At 37.3% G+C, this 16,748-nt stretch overlaps 1 protein-coding gene across 1 annotated transcript; it reads left to right on the top strand.

Annotated features, from left to right (window-relative positions):
* Window positions 1-2,141: 2,141 nt before the first annotated feature.
* On the top strand, window positions 2,142-15,690 carry LOC145780963 (fructose-2,6-bisphosphatase TIGAR B-like). Its single transcript, XM_082592647.1, has 6 exons — window positions 2,142-3,214; window positions 7,615-7,715; window positions 11,787-11,858; window positions 12,166-12,286; window positions 12,812-12,928; window positions 13,420-15,690. The coding sequence occupies exons 1-6, from the start codon at window positions 2,955-2,957 to the stop codon at window positions 13,613-13,615; spliced, it is 867 nt and encodes a 288-aa protein (XP_082448773.1). The 5' UTR covers window positions 2,142-2,954; the 3' UTR covers window positions 13,616-15,690.
* Window positions 15,691-16,748: the final 1,058 nt, after the last annotated feature.

Raw genomic sequence — 16,748 nt, 5'->3', positions numbered from 1 at the left:
CATGAGTTGCCCTTAAGAGGTCATGATGAATCTTCAGATTCCAAAAATCCAGGTGTATTCCTTGGATTAATTGAGTTTGCATGCAACCTTGACTCAAGTTTTAACGCCCACTTCAATTCAAGTAAGGTGTTCAAAGCCCAAAGGCATTTCAAAAACCATTCAAAATGATGTCTTAGAGTGTATTTTAGAAATCTGCAGAAACAGAATTAAGGAAGAAATTTGAAAATCTGATTTTCTTGCAATTATGTGTGACAAAACAACTGATGTGTGTGACGAAACAACTGATGTGTCTGGTAAGATCCAAATGCTAATTGTGTTACGCTATGGAGTAAAAGTAACCCAGTTGAAAGGTTCTGGGGATTTTATAATCCTGTAAATCAAACTGCAAGTGCTTTGTCACTTATTTTGTTGCAAGAAGTAGGCATCTTACTTGGTAATAATGTTGATAAAACTGGTGGCACAAACTTATGATGGTGCTGCAGCTCTATGTGGTTCGGTTCCAGAAATGGTGTTCAGGCATTAATAAAGCAAGATTTCCCAAGCGCTCATTTCATAAACTGTTATGCGCATCAATTAAATTTGATATTACAGCATGTTACCTCACAAAACTCAAATGTTAGAATATTTTTTAACAGTCTCTGTGGAATTCCAGCCTTCTTTTCAAATTCTCCCCAAAGTTTTGCTGCATTAGAGCAGACCACCAAAAAAGCTCATTCTTCGACCATCCACATTCCACAACTCATTGGAACTTCAAAAGCCGCACAGTAAATGCTGTTGTTGACATGAAGGATGTTCTTTTGGAATGTTGTTCTAATTTAGACTCTTAGAGCAAAGTCATTCATCAACCACTGGCAATGCAGCAGCTGGTGTAAAATAAATTGTTGAATAATCCAGACTTCTCATTTTGGCTGAAATTTTTTTCAAAAGTAATGCCTCATGTTGACATTTTGTTTGCACAACTGCAATCTCAAACTGGAGGCAATGACATCAAAAAATTCACTGAGTAAGTTTGTTTAAGCAATATTATTTTATATTATATATATACAAAAAACTAGATCAGATATCAATCAAGATTTTACCCTGCCAGCTGCAAGCAGGGGTAGACTTCAGGACGACAGGTTATCAGAAGATAAAGAAGTCTGTGATGTTATTTTATTTCAATGCCAGGAAAGATTGAAACGTACAAACCACTTGGAAGCTAGTAAGTTACTTTGCTTAAACAATGCTTTAGAATATATGTTAGCAATTTTCCAACTTCTGCATTAGACAATTGTGTTGCTGCATACCCAATGTTAGAGAAAGAAAAGCTTAAAAGTTAAAACTGAACTTACTATGCTGTATTTCAGAGAGGACATGCATGTCGTGACAGGTTTGGTGCAGCTGTTGTCATTAGTAAATCTTGAAGGTTTGCAATCAACGTTTTCTGAATTTTGAGGTTATTAAGCTTCTTAAAATACTAATTCATACCCCAATGACAACTGCAGAACCAGAGCGATGCTTTTCTACGCTGAAGAGAATCAAAACTTTTCTCCATAATACCATGGCAACAGAAAGGCTTTCTGCTCTAGCCATTTAATCAATCAAAAACAACATGATTTGTGGAGATAGAGATTTCACCGAAAAGGTAATTGAGCGCTTTGCTAGAGGAAAGGAGAGAAGGATGGAATTTTTATTCAAATGAGAGCAATTTAGCGTTACATTTTTAGGAAGGGAGGATGCAAAAGTTCGTATGGTGATTTTATTGTTCAACCAATTGAAGGTATTTACTTTTTTACAAAAGGTAGTCAGAAGAATTGACTGCAGAATCTGAATTGTTTAAATCAATGTTTCTGAGTGCGTATACTTTCTGTATTGTTTCATTAAGTTGCCAAAGGAAAATTAACCTATGCTCAATTAGTATGTACCAGCTGTGCAGTAGTTTTCTTCTCGATAATTAATGTTTGTCTTGATTGTTGGTGCAAAGTTAAACTTACTAACGCTGAGACGCAAAACTTCGAAGTTCTTCAAACACATTTATCTTTACTAAACATCTTTAGGTTAAACGTATTTTGCCAATGTTTGACATCTGTCACATTCAGTACACGGGGAGCAACTAACTCGATAACATACAATTAAAAATGTTTATTTGGAAATTTGAGCAATTTCTGCTTGATTCATGTAATTTTGTGTCAACATTTTTGTAAATTTTTTTTTTTTTGGGTGTGTAGTTTGAAGTGTGTAAACATTGTATATTTCTGTTACTTTTAATGTTTTATATGACAAAGTTATCATGTCTGGAGGGTGGCAATTGACTAGTAGATCGTATGGTCATTTCGTTTGAACCTGTACGGTACTGTTCCTGTTTCTAACAAATAAACTAATGATTGATTGAGCTCGCAAAAACGACAGAACTAACAAGCTTGTAGTGTAAAGAATTAGTGATTAAAGATAAAGAACTTGCTGATAGTTGAGCAGGTGACTGGATGACCAAATGGTCTTTCCTGGATAACCAGATTATTTAAGCATTTCTGAGCATACTTAAGCATTTCTCTACATTTGGATTTAAATTTTATTGGGATGTAAGCTAATTATGTAATATTATAGAATCTTATAAGGTTGCTGAAGTAAGTTGAGTGGTTAAAGTTACAAACAAAGTTATTTTTCTCTCTGATAGTGTATGAAGCGGTAAGACCGGTTAAAACAGTCAGATGTCATCAAGGACATTATTAGACAATTGCCGAAATTAACACAACATTGTATAAAGGAAAACATGTTCGCTCTCAGGCATGTATAGAAATTCTCTTCGGTGTCACTTTCTTTCTAGTCTCAACTTCCCTCACAGTGGAAATGTGGTCGAGAATTCGATGTTTTGCTTGTGCAAATAAACTAGAAGCCTAGTTTTGTCTAACGTTGTTCGTAGAAAATGATAGCACCCACTGTGTTATATATACTTTGTTGAAACCTGTTCTTGGTACATGTGCAAATTGTGCATGTGTCTAATGTCTATCAAGCTATTATTGAATATTCTGTTATTATCATGCTATTGCTTTACTCACAGTGTTAATTATTTGCTGATACAGCTAATCATTTCATATTTGGTGGAAATGAATAGAAAGTTTCGTTTAACACTTGTTCGTCATGGAGAGACAGAAATGAATAAGCTCCGAATTTTGCAAGGACAATTTGACGAGCCTTTGAATGAAACTGGAAAGCTTCAATCGATTCGTCTTGGAAAGTGAGTAAATTATACTCGTCTAAAATTCTGAGAAATTTTCTTAATTCAAGCTTGAGGTTTTTACTTATTTATTACTCAGCACATACCAGTCCAAATGCTAGTCATCTGGGTACTCAATACTCATTTTTAGCCTACTCAAGCTATGATGATTCTATCACTTGATATCCTTATGTTGTAATTTGATGAATTTCTGCCGTCCCATATATATAATATTCTTACGAATGTTCTGTATATATATATGTGTACAATTACATACGCGCCGACTTCTGGAGGGCGGCGCCCCCCGTAAATTTATGGTTGAGGGGCAACAAAAACAGTCATTACAAGTGGTGTTTCTAAGATAAAACACTTCGCGAAAGAGATTTAGATCATTTAAAAGGAATTAAAGAATGCCGAAAGCGAAAAATAGCCTACGTTGCTCTTGCCCGCAAAACAGCAACTGGTCGCATGGCTTTCTCATACGGTAATAATGTGGAAATTGCAAAGTAGATCGTTGAGTAACTTACTCTGCTGGAATAGTCACGTAATAACTATTCACGCAATATTAAGTAAACCAGCTAAATTAGACGCGCTATTTTCAACGAGGTTTTTCCGTTGTGTGATCAACACAAGGGAACACAATTTTTGTTGACTTCGATCTAACAATTGTTTTTGACTAACTTTTGGGCGCTGAATCCAAAAATGACATCAGTTTTTTTCTATCACGTCACGTTTTTGAGCTAGGCACCCACCACTTTGTCTCATAACCCACAAAAAGTACAACATTTAAGACATCTGCGTTTATTGTATAAAACGTTTTAAGAACTACAAGCAACCGAAAGTAACTCCATGGTTTTCAAATAAACATTTGTACAGCTATATTCTATTTTTTAAAACGGATATTGCTTCTGCAGGACAAATAAAGAGCGACTTTTAGGGCAAAATTTACGCTTGTAGCTTTTCCTGGCATGTTCAAGCTATGGGCAGTCTCGCTTAATACTCCAGCAATAGTCAGCCAGCATATGCAAGTTTCATCTTCCCTGATATCTTTCCTCCATCACCTTCAGATCTTGGTGGAATCTTTCTCCTTGCCCATCGCTGATCGCACCAAGGTTTTCCGGGAAATTAGCAAGATGGCTATGCAAAAAATGCATCTTGATGCTCATGTTGTAGCCGAGTTCTTTGTAGCTTTCCAATAGCTTCTGAATAATTTCGATATAATTCTCTGCCCGTGTATTCCCAAGAAACCCCTTGGCAAAGTTTTTAAACGATAACCACGCATTTTCTTCCAATTCTGACATTGAACCACTGAAACGTTCATCTTTGATCAGTTGCCGAATTTGTGGACCATCAAATACACCAGTCTTAATTTTTTGTGTTGACCGGCCAGGAAAAGCCAAAACGAAGTAATTGAAACAGTTGCTTTCACTTTCAGTTGGCAATGCTTTAACGAATCGCTTCATTAGGCCGAGCTTTACATGGAGAGGTGGGAAAATAATTTTCTCTCTGTCAACAAGTGGCTCATGTAGAATATTGAGATCACCAGGTTTAAGGTCAGATCTCGGTAACAAAGCTACTGTCACTTCGAAAGTACGGTAAAAACGCACTTTCTTTCGATCGAAAGTATGATACCTTCGCTCTTTTTCAAAGTAAATTTTTCTCATTTAACTTAATCTGGATGCTAAGAGTTCCAAAGCTTTTTTTCCTAGTTCTAAATCTCGTGCCAAATCATTCAACTCATGTTGATGTAATACACCACGTTCTGAATCGTCTTCAATTTCAAAATCTTCATCATTAGGCCTGCCATCACTAAAACAATACATATATTGATTTCCATTTAGGATAGGCTAGGGGATCTCCAGACTAAGAAGCAGCAGGCCAGCTATTCTCCATCAAGTATCAATTAATCATTCTTTATTACAAAATACATGGAAAATCAGCAGAGCCCTATTGGCATATGCATTTCGCTCTAACTGTAGAGCATCATTAGTGCCTTATTCAAATAGATTTTATTTGAATAAAGCACTAATGATGCTCTACAGTTAGAGTTTAGTTTCTATTACATATTATTATTATTATATTATTTATTGTTGTTATTGTATTAGTTACAGTTACAGTTTAGTTTCTATTTGAATAAGGCACTAATGAGTAATGATGCTCTACAGTTAGAGCGAAATGCATATGCCCATTGGGCTTTGCTGACTTTCCATATATTTTTGTAATAAAGAATGATTGATTCATCAGTAAAACATTCATCATGATCCAAATCTTCGAGCGTAGGTGTTTGAACGAAAACTGGAACTAGGATTTCAACTGAATGAGGCACTGGACATATAGCTGATGGAAGACTTGAATACTCAATTTTACGTTTGTTTTTCTTTTTATACCCTGAAGTTTGCACCAAGCAAAAGTAATTGTGTAGACTAATGATCTTTGGGCTCTCGCCACAAACCATGGGTCTACCGAATGCCAATTTGTCACGTGTTCCCTTGGTCTACATCCGTAAACTCTCGATACACTGCTTGCATACCTTGTGGGGTGCCCAAGACTTATTTTAATCACCAAGTTTTATTTTTAAAATATGTGAAGTAGGCTTGTTTAACAAATGACGTCTTTTCTTTGGCTAAAAATAGTAAAACTGCTGCAAATATAGCAAAAGGAATCCGGATTATTTAGACACTGACGACGAGAAACAGCAGACGCAGACAAGATAGTATTCTAACAAACAAACATGTAGATTGTAGTACATACATGGTTGAAAGTGGAAAGCAACTAACTTCAATTTCATCACGGTAATCTAGTTTCGTTGGATGATTGCATCCTCCTACCAAAAATGGGGAAATAGCCTAGCATCCACCTAAATCGATGCATGTGCCTTTTTTACTTAATAATTCAGTTGAACCTCCTTGTATATAACTTACTGTATGATTAGCTTGTGCATTCCTTTTACGTATGGAAAAGCAACACGGCTAAACTCGTGAAAAGTTGCATATTTTGGATGTATGCTGTAGAGCAAAAACTTGACGTGATAGAAGAAAACTGGTGGCATTTTTGAAATCAGCACGCCGGAATTAGCCTAAATCAAGTGCAAAATCAAAGTCAACAAAAAAAAATTTCAAAATTGTTCCCCAGTGTTATGATTCAACAGAACGCATTGTATTGTTGCAATGTGTGAAAATTAAATCGAAAACCAATAAAAGAAAAGGTGTTTAATGGTCTTGGTCACAGACATTGCCTGCATTAACGACGTCTCTTACCGCTATTATCACCTAGCCAACCTGACATCATTGTTTTTGCGGCCGCTAGGGTTTGACATCGACTTCAACGATCATCACATGTTACGTAATTAGAACGATTATATCCTATGCGTAGAAAAAAAAAATGATCTCTTAAAACAGCTCTTTCTGCTGTTTTGTCTGGTGAGCTTTGCATATTGCTCAACAAGAGCATAAAGTTTAGAATTGACAAGATATCATTAAATTTGTAAATTATGTTTGAATCACTGCAAATAAACGTATTCAAAACTTTTGCTTCGGTCGACGTAATGTCACACTCCGTAATCTACGTCGGCAATGATTTTGTCGCAGCAAAAGTGCGTTCATTTTGAAAACTGCCGAGCTTGTCCCGTGTATGAGTTGAACCTGTGTTTTTGAGGTGAAAATCGCTTGCGAACATCTCGAATATATACGGTATTCGATAAAAGACTTTCTATAAAAAAACAGAAGAGAAAACACTTTGCCGTTGTTAACGCTTTGAAGGTAAGTAATTACCAAAACGAGCGAAACGAAGCTAATAAAACTGATAGCGGGTTTCCACTCTGCTTGAGATCATGATTTTTTGCGTTTTATTTCGATAATTTCACTGTCTTGATCGTTGTTATTCAGTCTCACGAATAGAAAATGAATCGGCTTGTTTTCCAACTTCCAATTATGAGCTAACAATATCAAAATTTTTACGACTAGGCTTACTGCATGCGTAAAACTTATCCTTTCAAGCAGCGGTTCTAATAAATTCGGTTTGCGACCTAGGTGTCAATATAAACAAGACATTAAGCTTAATCAAAGACTATTTTAATTGAGTAAAATAAGATTATGGTTATGACGTCATCACGTTTCTCGCCCCCCAAGGTTTTTTGAAAATTCGACGCCTATATATATGTGTATATAACACTTAGACTAAAAAATTTGAGTCAATGAGATTGACAGTTGAAACTTCATTTTCTGGATTTATGTGTTGCTTCCTGTACTGTAGGTTAGTAGTTCATAAGTTTTATTTGAGCTAGTTACTGGCTGGCTTCAACATGTGTTACCAATTACCGTACCCACAGTTATTCAATATACAGGGCAACAGTTAAGAAATGGTGTATGTGGATTTTGTTTTTCATGCTTACTCATACAATCAAAGCTCACTGCTGGTTGCAGGAGAATTTCAGATCAAAGATATTCACACATTTTCTCCAGCGACCTCAAACGTGCCCAAAAGACTTGTGAGCTGGCCATGGCACAGAATGATGAATATTTAAGTATGGAAAACGATGTGTGCATTGCTGTGTTGACTTTAAGTGTTTGTTGATGTACCGTAGTCTATCTCTTGTAATTTTCACCAGAAAAAATGTGATGTTTACTATTATCAAGTAAATGAATGTGATTTTTTCATATGACACTCACAAACATGAGAGTTGAATTTTAATACTCGTGAATACATTGTAAAATTCTAGGTAAGCAAATATTCATAGTATATACATTCATAGGCGTCGAAATAGGGTGGGCAGGGTGGGCGACGCCCACCCTGCCGTGAAACGAGGGTGGGCAAAATATGTTTCGCCCACCCTGTTTTCATGCCACCTATGAAGTGTTCGTTACAATTATTTCCGTTTTTCTTAAACGCTGGACTATCCAACCAACTGCAGCGCAACTTCTTGTTTTACGCTATGTCTCTCGCTAGGTGTCCGACAGAACAAAGCAATTCCATAACAACGCTGCGTGGAAAAACGGCGGTACGCACTGCATTGTTGTTGCTACGGCAACTGCCACAGCTGGCAATTCCTGGTGAGAGAAAGCCACGTTTGATCTTTTCTCCGAATGGTTTCACTTTCGTTACGTCACAATCAAACTACAGTTCCCGGTCAGCGTAAGGGAATGTGAATATGACATAATAATGAACATGACAATTAAATAACCGATACAAACTAAAGACGTACTAAAAACAATCGCTTTTACAAATGCGGCAAATCCGAAGGCGCCCCTTTAAAGATAACAGGTCAAGAGTCACGCGCTTTTTAGGTCGCAAAGGAAAACATAAAAGAAGTTTGTTTAGTTTAGCAGCGCTCATAAGATCGCAAGATGCAAGAAAGAAAACATCCAACCTATTAAAGCTTAATTGCTGCAGCGACGCTAAACACAGTCTTTGTGAGAAAGACTAACCACACTTTTCGAAATTAGCGTCGGCAATTGCCGAGGTGATTGTAAGGACAACAAGATTACAAGAAAAAACTAATTTTCTTAGACTACACCAGACTAGAATGTTGATTCAATCTTACTATTGCTGGATGTTTTATTTGGGTTACTTCCTACTTCGCCGGCGCTTAGACACGTGCCCAGCTGGGAGAATCTTTTATAAAAATATCACCCTATAATTCAGGCCTCGAAACTGAAGGCGGCCATCGCCGCGATTAACCTACAAAAACCGACATTTTGTCCGCCGGGTCTCGCCCTTCCGTCGGCCGCATTTGTCCGCCATGAAGTTCCGAGAAAATTTTACACAAGCGGCCTTGTAAATAAAGTAGTAGTACTTTGCCACTTATAATCACAAAGGACTAGAAAAGAGTTAAAGCACTCGATAAATCACAATACACCCTGTATAATGCTTGAATTGTTAACATTATTGAGTGATCAAGCAGCTGATGTCTGACGATAAGCTGGATGCAAGTGACCCCACAATACACTTTATTAATGCGATAAATTCAGTCCTCAAAGTTATCGTCGGCAATGAAAATGCCGAGGCCACACGAGCGCTTGTAATGTTAGGGTTAAACATTCCTCCCAGTCGTTATGGCACAGCATAGATTTATTCCCTAGTCAACACCCTGATGGATCTTTATGAAAAAAAAGAGGCCTGTGGAGTGGTATCAAAGCCCGAAAGCCGCAAAACGTGGACGCTTCATTGCAAACGGCAAAGACGGTATAGATTTACAGCCAAGCTATGAGCCTCTTGATGTGTCTGATTCCAGTGATGACGCGACAACCTCGTGCTCCGATACAGCATCTGATGATTCCGATTCTGACTGCTAGTTCTTTATCAAACAGACTTTGTGTTGTTCGCAGTATCCCAATTGTGCCGAAATTATGTTAGTGTATACGTAAATCGAGGCAATCTTCTCGCAGGGAGCTATTAATTTGTTACCTGCATCTGGTTGAGCAATTGACGTTATTTTATGATAATTCAACGTTGCTAGATGTCGAATTAATGTAAAACAAACGTAACTTTCTTATTGGGCATTGTTGTTACGCAATATAACCGAGCGGAAAAATTAAATCGATTTGTGCTGACTCGAACGTTGAATCAACCCAAAATTAACTTACTTTTCCCCGTGAGTTATTTAACGTGAATTCCTGCAACAGCGTGCCACGTGCGTATCTTGTAGCTCGCTTTATCGCTACTTTTGGCATTATTACATCACAACAAATCAAACAGTGCGGTCGTGATAGACTACTCTAGTATATTTTTCGCTTCTGCCGAAGTAAAAATGTGTGTCGAAGTTCCGATGGCCGCCATGTGCTTGTGATTGGCCGCCGAACAGGGTAAGCACTTTAACATCACCCACTGGTCGAAGAGGTACGCAATCATGCGTGACATGTTCATTCGCGATTCAGCTGATTTCAGTCATGTGACTCGTGACGTGATATTCTGATCAAAAATTTTGATACAAAGAAATTTAACTGAATGCTTTACCACAACCACCGTTGCCTAATGGTTAGGGCAGAGGAGTATAGTAATTTCGATTTCGTGGGTTCGATTCCCACCCTCTGCTAATACTATTTTTTCTTCTGCAACTGAACTGAGTGCAAGAAGGATCTTAATGGTAGCCACTTTAACAAGTCGAAATTGTGACTAAAACACAAATATTGATTGAACATGTCACGCATGATTGCGTACCTCTTCGACCAGTGGGTAATGTTAAAGTGCCTACCGCCGAACAGCTTGCTTCAGTCGGACACGTTTGGCCGCCGGAAAAAAAAAGTTGTTTCAAGGCCTGCTATTTGCATTGATTTAACTCCAGTAGACGTCAAATTATTGTAAGCATCTACTCCTTGTTGCGCCTCGCTTTCCGTTATCTCGTCCAGCTGATACAGCATCTGATGATACCGATTCTGGCTAGTTCATCAAACAGACTTTGTGTTGCTCGCAGTGTCCCAATTGTGCCGAAATTATGTTGGCTTATAAGCTTACGTAAATCGAGGCGATCTTCTCGCAGGGAGCTATTAATATGTTACCTGTACCTGGTTGAGTAATTCACGTTATTTTATGATAATTCAACATCGCTAGATGTCGAATTAATGTAAAACAAACGTAACTTTCTTATTGGGCATTGTTGTTACGCAATATAACCCGCCGGAAAAATTAAATCGATTTGTGCTGACTCGAACGTTGAATCAACCCAAAATTAACTTACTTTCCCCTCCCGGTGAGTTTTTTAACGTGAATTACCGTAACAGCGTGCGTATCGCGTTGCTCGCTTTATCACTAATTTTGGTATTATTACACCACAATAAATCAAAAATGCGTTCGTAATAGACTACTCTAGTATATTTTTCGCTTCTCGTTTTACATGTTTTAGTACAATATCTTTTCCTAATAAATATTCACAGTAATTGCCGCGGCAATTTCAAATTTTGCCGTTTGGCCTCGGCAACGTTTTTGCCAAAGTAAAAATATGCTCATTTCGAAAACTGAACCATTGCGAATTTGCAAACACACATTCAATGAAATCTGTTTGAAAACTCTTGCCCACCCAGAATTCCTCTCTTCTAAGAAAAAATCGACGCCTATGTATACATTATACATAACTTAGCATGTGATGTAACACTTAGGGCAACAGTGGAATACTGTACTGGTACATCAAAATTAATATGAATTGTAACATTGTTGGTAATATACCATTACCGGCTTAACAGTTTTATTGAAAAAGAACCGAAGTTCAATGTATGGAAGCACAGTAAATACATTCTTTGAATCAATTCTTAAAAATTGTGTTAAGAGATTATAGTGTTGTGCAAATCGGAATGGCCCGTTTCGGTGAGTCCGACCCCTTAACGGGGGATTTTTTCAATTTTTTTTTTTAATTATTGGGTACCGTAGCCTAATTATCATTGCCGTTTTAGGGTTAGGGGTTAGGAGTTAGGGTTAGAGGTTAGGAACTCACTGAATCGGACTCACCGAATAGTAGCACACCCGTGCAAATACCAGCATTTGATGGTCGCAAATTGGTAGTACTACATTCGGCTAAAATTTGCATCTTATGAAATGCTGTTCAAACGCATCGGTATATTGAACTTGTTTTCACAAGTAGTGCACGTAGTGTCTTTTTTTTTAGAAAATCATAAAGATTTGACTAAAATGAAACTGGATGCACGATTGAGAGAGAGGAGATTTGGCTGCCTTGAAGGTGTGTCCTATTTATGCAACTCAACGAATGCAATATGCACTTTCGTTTTCATTCCAATAGTTTTATTAAAATTGAATACACTTACAGCCCTGACATATTTCAGTGGAAAGTGAAGTCAATAGTTAAGCAGTGATTGTTGAATGCTAAATTTTTTGCTTTATTTCATCAAAGGGGTCTTCTTTTTTAGCCAATCTCCGAAATGTAACCCAATAATGGTGATTAAACGTTTATCCTAACAGTGTTATATGTCTGTGGTTTTGATTGCTTGAAAAAAATTTGACTATATTTTGCTTTGATATTCTTTCAGGCAAACCTTCTAGTGAGATGTCAAAGCTTGCTCACCACCATCGGCAAGCGATAACCTCTTTCACACCTGAAGGAGGGGAGACGCCTGTTGCTTTTCGAGAAAGAGCGAGTGGTTTCTTCAGGTTTCACGGCTTTTTTGTATAATTCTTGTTCAAAATAGGCATAATAATTCAAAAATTGTAAGGTTTTCACATTTTTGACTTTTTGTAAGTCAAGTTAGATGTGCAAGACGGCCATCGACTACTTCCGACAAACATAAAGATAAATAAAAATATGAACTGCCTGGTGAACTATTTTAGTAGTTCTACTAAGTTAAGTTAGCTTAAGTTGAGTTAACTTAGTACACTAGTTCTACTAAGTTTAAAAGTTAATCTTGACTTTCATTCCTAGGTTTCATTTCAAAATAAGTCTCTTTATAAACAAATACTTTTTGAATCCATGCAGTTGTGTTCTGTTATGGTTTTGAAGTTACGCGCTTGAGAATGTCGGAATGAAAAAAGTGCGTGAAATTACAAAGTAAAATTTTTCAAAACGGCATTTATTATTACGTTAATTTCATTTTTATTGATAATTTTCGCTTAGTTTGTCTAAAAACTCGTTTTAAACAACCCAAGTTTCCACTACTGATCTGTTGTGCTTGTATGCAGGAGTCTTTGTAAACTCGTCAAAGACCACATGGATGCAGGAATAGAAGCAAGTGATGATTTTGACTTCAACGTCTTAATAGTTTCCCATGGTGGATTAATAAGAATGCTATTTGCCTCGTAAGTCGTTGGTTTTTTTGTTTGTTGATTTACCACTTATGGTTTTTATTACAAGGTGGAAGGTTGAAAGAATACGTAGTACAGCATCGACGAAACTGACTGATACAAGGATCTCTGACATAGAAATAAAATGTATCGACATCACAAAAAGTTACATCACCAATTGCCTGCCTGACAACAACAGACTGTGACTATTCGTTTTCTTAACCATCCACCAGATATATCACTCTCCCCAACCCTAGACAACAAAACTTGTCATTTTAACATTGATTCAACGTCTGCAGACGTTGAATCAAGGTAAAAATGACAGATTTTGCTGTCTGAGCATTTATCAGGCAATAGTGATGTTACAAAAATATAGAGATTAAGAATAAGTGACAGCTCTTCTGCCAAATATTTCCTAGATACTTATTTGCTGATTGGTTGTGACTTTTTATTTGTTTTCACGGCAATCCATTGCGCGTGATGGTCAACTTGTCTTGCTTTTCCAGGTTTGTAGAAGACTTTGGTTGTGTTTTTAACGGAAATCATTGGACAACGTGTGTTTCGAATGCATCGTTGTCTAATTTCATGGTTAGTCTACCCTTGCCTGATGAAGGGTGCGGAGAATTCGCCCATGCACAGAACGGTGATGATTGGATCAATGGAGTCACAGTAAAATGTATTCGCTTCAACGATACATCTTGATTCGTGGAGAGTTGGATCTGCAAACCGATGGGTGTTGTTTGTCGCTTGACAACATTCAATCGTTGCACTGGCAGAAGAGTGTCAATTTTATTCTTTGAACCAAATGTTTTATTTGAATCCCTTCCCAAGGCGTCTAAATCTTATCAATGCATGACCCACTATTTATTTCATAAGAACAGCGGTTTATGTCCCCGACCGAAGAGATATGGTTTATGTAGATGTCGTTTTTAAACTTTCCTGTTTTTTTCCTGTCTTTAAAAACATTATAAAAATTACTTTTAAAATAGAAAATTGCTGCAAAGTTTTATCAGGGAGCAAAGCTCTCCCTAGACACAGCCAATAATGATTTCTTCCGATCTCGTATGGAAGTTGGAATGGTAGAACGAATACACTCCTAGAGAGCATTACCACGATCGTTTGCATTATCTTGTTTTCTTTTCATTTGTTTTGTTTGTTATAGTTTATTTCTGTTCCTATGTGCGACGCTCTCGAATCCGGTTAATCGCATTTATAATCAACTCTTCAAGCATTTCAATTTTCAAACCTCTACCTGGATTTTATTGTTAACCAGATCTGATTGTGCTTATGACAAAGCAGAGGTGTGACGTGAAACTATATGTGACATCATAGTGTTTTCCGGTCCCGCCGCGGAGACACTCCATTTTTTTAACAGTGAATCAATATAAAAAGGAAGATTTTTGTAGCTAGAGAACGACTTCCAACAACTTCCAGCTGGTAAATTTAGTGGTTTCTGCGTGACAACTGTTGCAATGTCACAGCGCTCTCCCCGTGTAAAGGGATGGCTGCTGGGATATTTCTCATAGATAAATTATGTAATGTATGCAACCAACTCAAAAATCTCCTAACGATGGCACTTTTGAAGTTGCGTTCAATTAGTTTCGTTATAGATTAAATATTATAATTAGACCCATTAGTTTTGTTATTTTTTATGTTATGTCAAAATAACTTTTCTCCCGAACTTACACTTGTAGTTTTGCTGTGTTGTTTTTATTTTCATTGCTCGTTAGGTTTATTACAAAATGCATTATAGAACCATGATCTCTCGGTTTGCACTATATCCTCCCAGACAGCAAAATTCGCCATTTTTACAAAAATGACTGATTTTGCTGTTTGAGCTGTTTTTTTTGTTTGTTTTTTAATTTCAAAATGCATGTTGCAATAGAGTGGTTGTAAAGTTTCTAAACATTGCTACTTTTTAGTCTGTTGTTGATACTTATTTTGACGTTATTGTCACAAGAATCGTATATTGCTATCATCAGCGTCCTACAAGCCGAAACATTATTGCAACGTAAATACGACGTTAAACTCGTAAACTTCAACAATTGTTTTCTTGTTTTCTTCACGTTAATTGTTTGTTTGTGTTTGTTTGTTTGTTTTTCATATCTTTACCCTGCATTGCGGGAAAGCGGACTTGAGCGCTATGCATCGGTGTACGCCTTCCGACGTACACCTGACCCACGTTGCAGCCGACTGCAATGTCTGTTTCCGGTTGTTTTACTCTACTTATTACTGAAATTTGGTACTACCCATTACTCGAAGTCGATCACTGGGTAGAGGCAATTATCGTAAAGTTTCTTGCCCAGAGAAACAACAGCAAGTGCGGGTGGCTGGAGTCGAACTTGCAGGCTCTCGACTGCGAGCCCAACGCGCTAACCACTCGGCCACTGCTGCCGAATTGTTGTGCAAGTGAATACTTAAGTAATTTTAACTGCTTGTTTTAAATTTTTCTTTCGTATAAAATATGTCACATATTTGGATGACGTAACAACAGTGACGTCAGAGTTATTTTTATTCCACTGAGCTAGCAAAAGTTGCCGTTTTTACGTCTCTTCAACGTCTCGTAACAATGTAAAAATAGCTATTTTTCCAGCTGAATTGTGTCTCAGCTTTTTATTAATAACAGGATTTTTACCTTTCATGTTGTGAAATCTACCAGCCTGGAATTCAGTCGTTTTTTAGATTGATCCAACGTTTGCAAACGTTCATTTTATGACTGTCTGGCTGGGTTTCACTTTTTCTTATCACGCTTTTAATAAATTGAAGCATTGGCACTCCGTCAATGAGTGTTTTTCCAGGAGCATAATTTTGTGCTCGAGATAAGCACAAGTTCAGATTAAAGACCCAGAGTAATTTGCACGCTTTGTTGGATCACACAGCAGGTAATGGCCATCTTGACTATCCAGTCTAGCATAATAATTTCCGGAGCCAAGTTTGCATACTCGCCTGAATTTCCAAGAAAGTTTAAGTCGACCCACATTGATCTCCAAAATACTTTTTAAGCCTAGTTTACACACCATGCGCTCTGACCAATCGTATTAGTTATTTCTTCATTGTGGTCGACGCCCAGTCGCAGTGGTGCAAAGTGAACAATTAGTTGCACTCGAAATCGGTCATTTTGCGGTTCTAACATCCCTAGTATATTGCAGTATTATATAGCTGCAGTTTATCGCGTTCCCTCAATCTTGAGCCTTCACGAAGCTTTAGCTTAAATTGTGCTAGAAAACAAAGCTCGGCGACTGCAAATCCCTTTAGTCTCGTTTTTGGTTCCATCCTTGGCGTTGACTGCGCTGATGTCATTCTCACTGCCACCACTCATCCTGCTTTGTCAAGCCAGAGTTTCTGAGCGGTACTTTATCGGCTGATACGCAGACATGCCATTGGTCAAACATAGTTTGAATGCGGGAGCAGTAGGCTATGCAAATTGTTCAGATATCCAATTGAGAAAAAGCGTTTACTGAGATAGATTGTTTGTCTTTTACCAGGGTCGAAGGGATGGATTTGGCATGTCCGAAGTAAGATGAACAATAAAAATTTTAGACTAATTTATTTGTTTCTTAGCAACCAAAAAAACACTATTGTTGGTTTCTTTTTAAACTTAACTGCTGCATCCTTGAACTGATCTGAAGATTTTACTATGTTTGTTATAAAGTTGTGCTGAAGAAAATTTAATATTCGAAGTCGCGATACACAAAAAGACATCTTGATTTAATTTGGATTGTCGTACATTTTTCTTAGACAAAAAAAAAAAAAATTGCAATAGCCTAAGACCAAGAACTACGTATTTCATCATCATCATTTTCAGCCTGTGAGAGCCCACTGCAAAGCGTAAGCC

This window comes from Aplidium turbinatum, chromosome 12 (assembly GCF_918807975.1).
Source record: "Aplidium turbinatum chromosome 12, kaAplTurb1.1, whole genome shotgun sequence".
In the NCBI taxonomy this organism is placed as follows: domain Eukaryota; kingdom Metazoa; phylum Chordata; class Ascidiacea; order Aplousobranchia; family Polyclinidae; genus Aplidium; species Aplidium turbinatum.
Note: the sequence above shows the minus strand (reverse complement) of the source record. Positions and strands in the feature narration are given on the sequence as shown.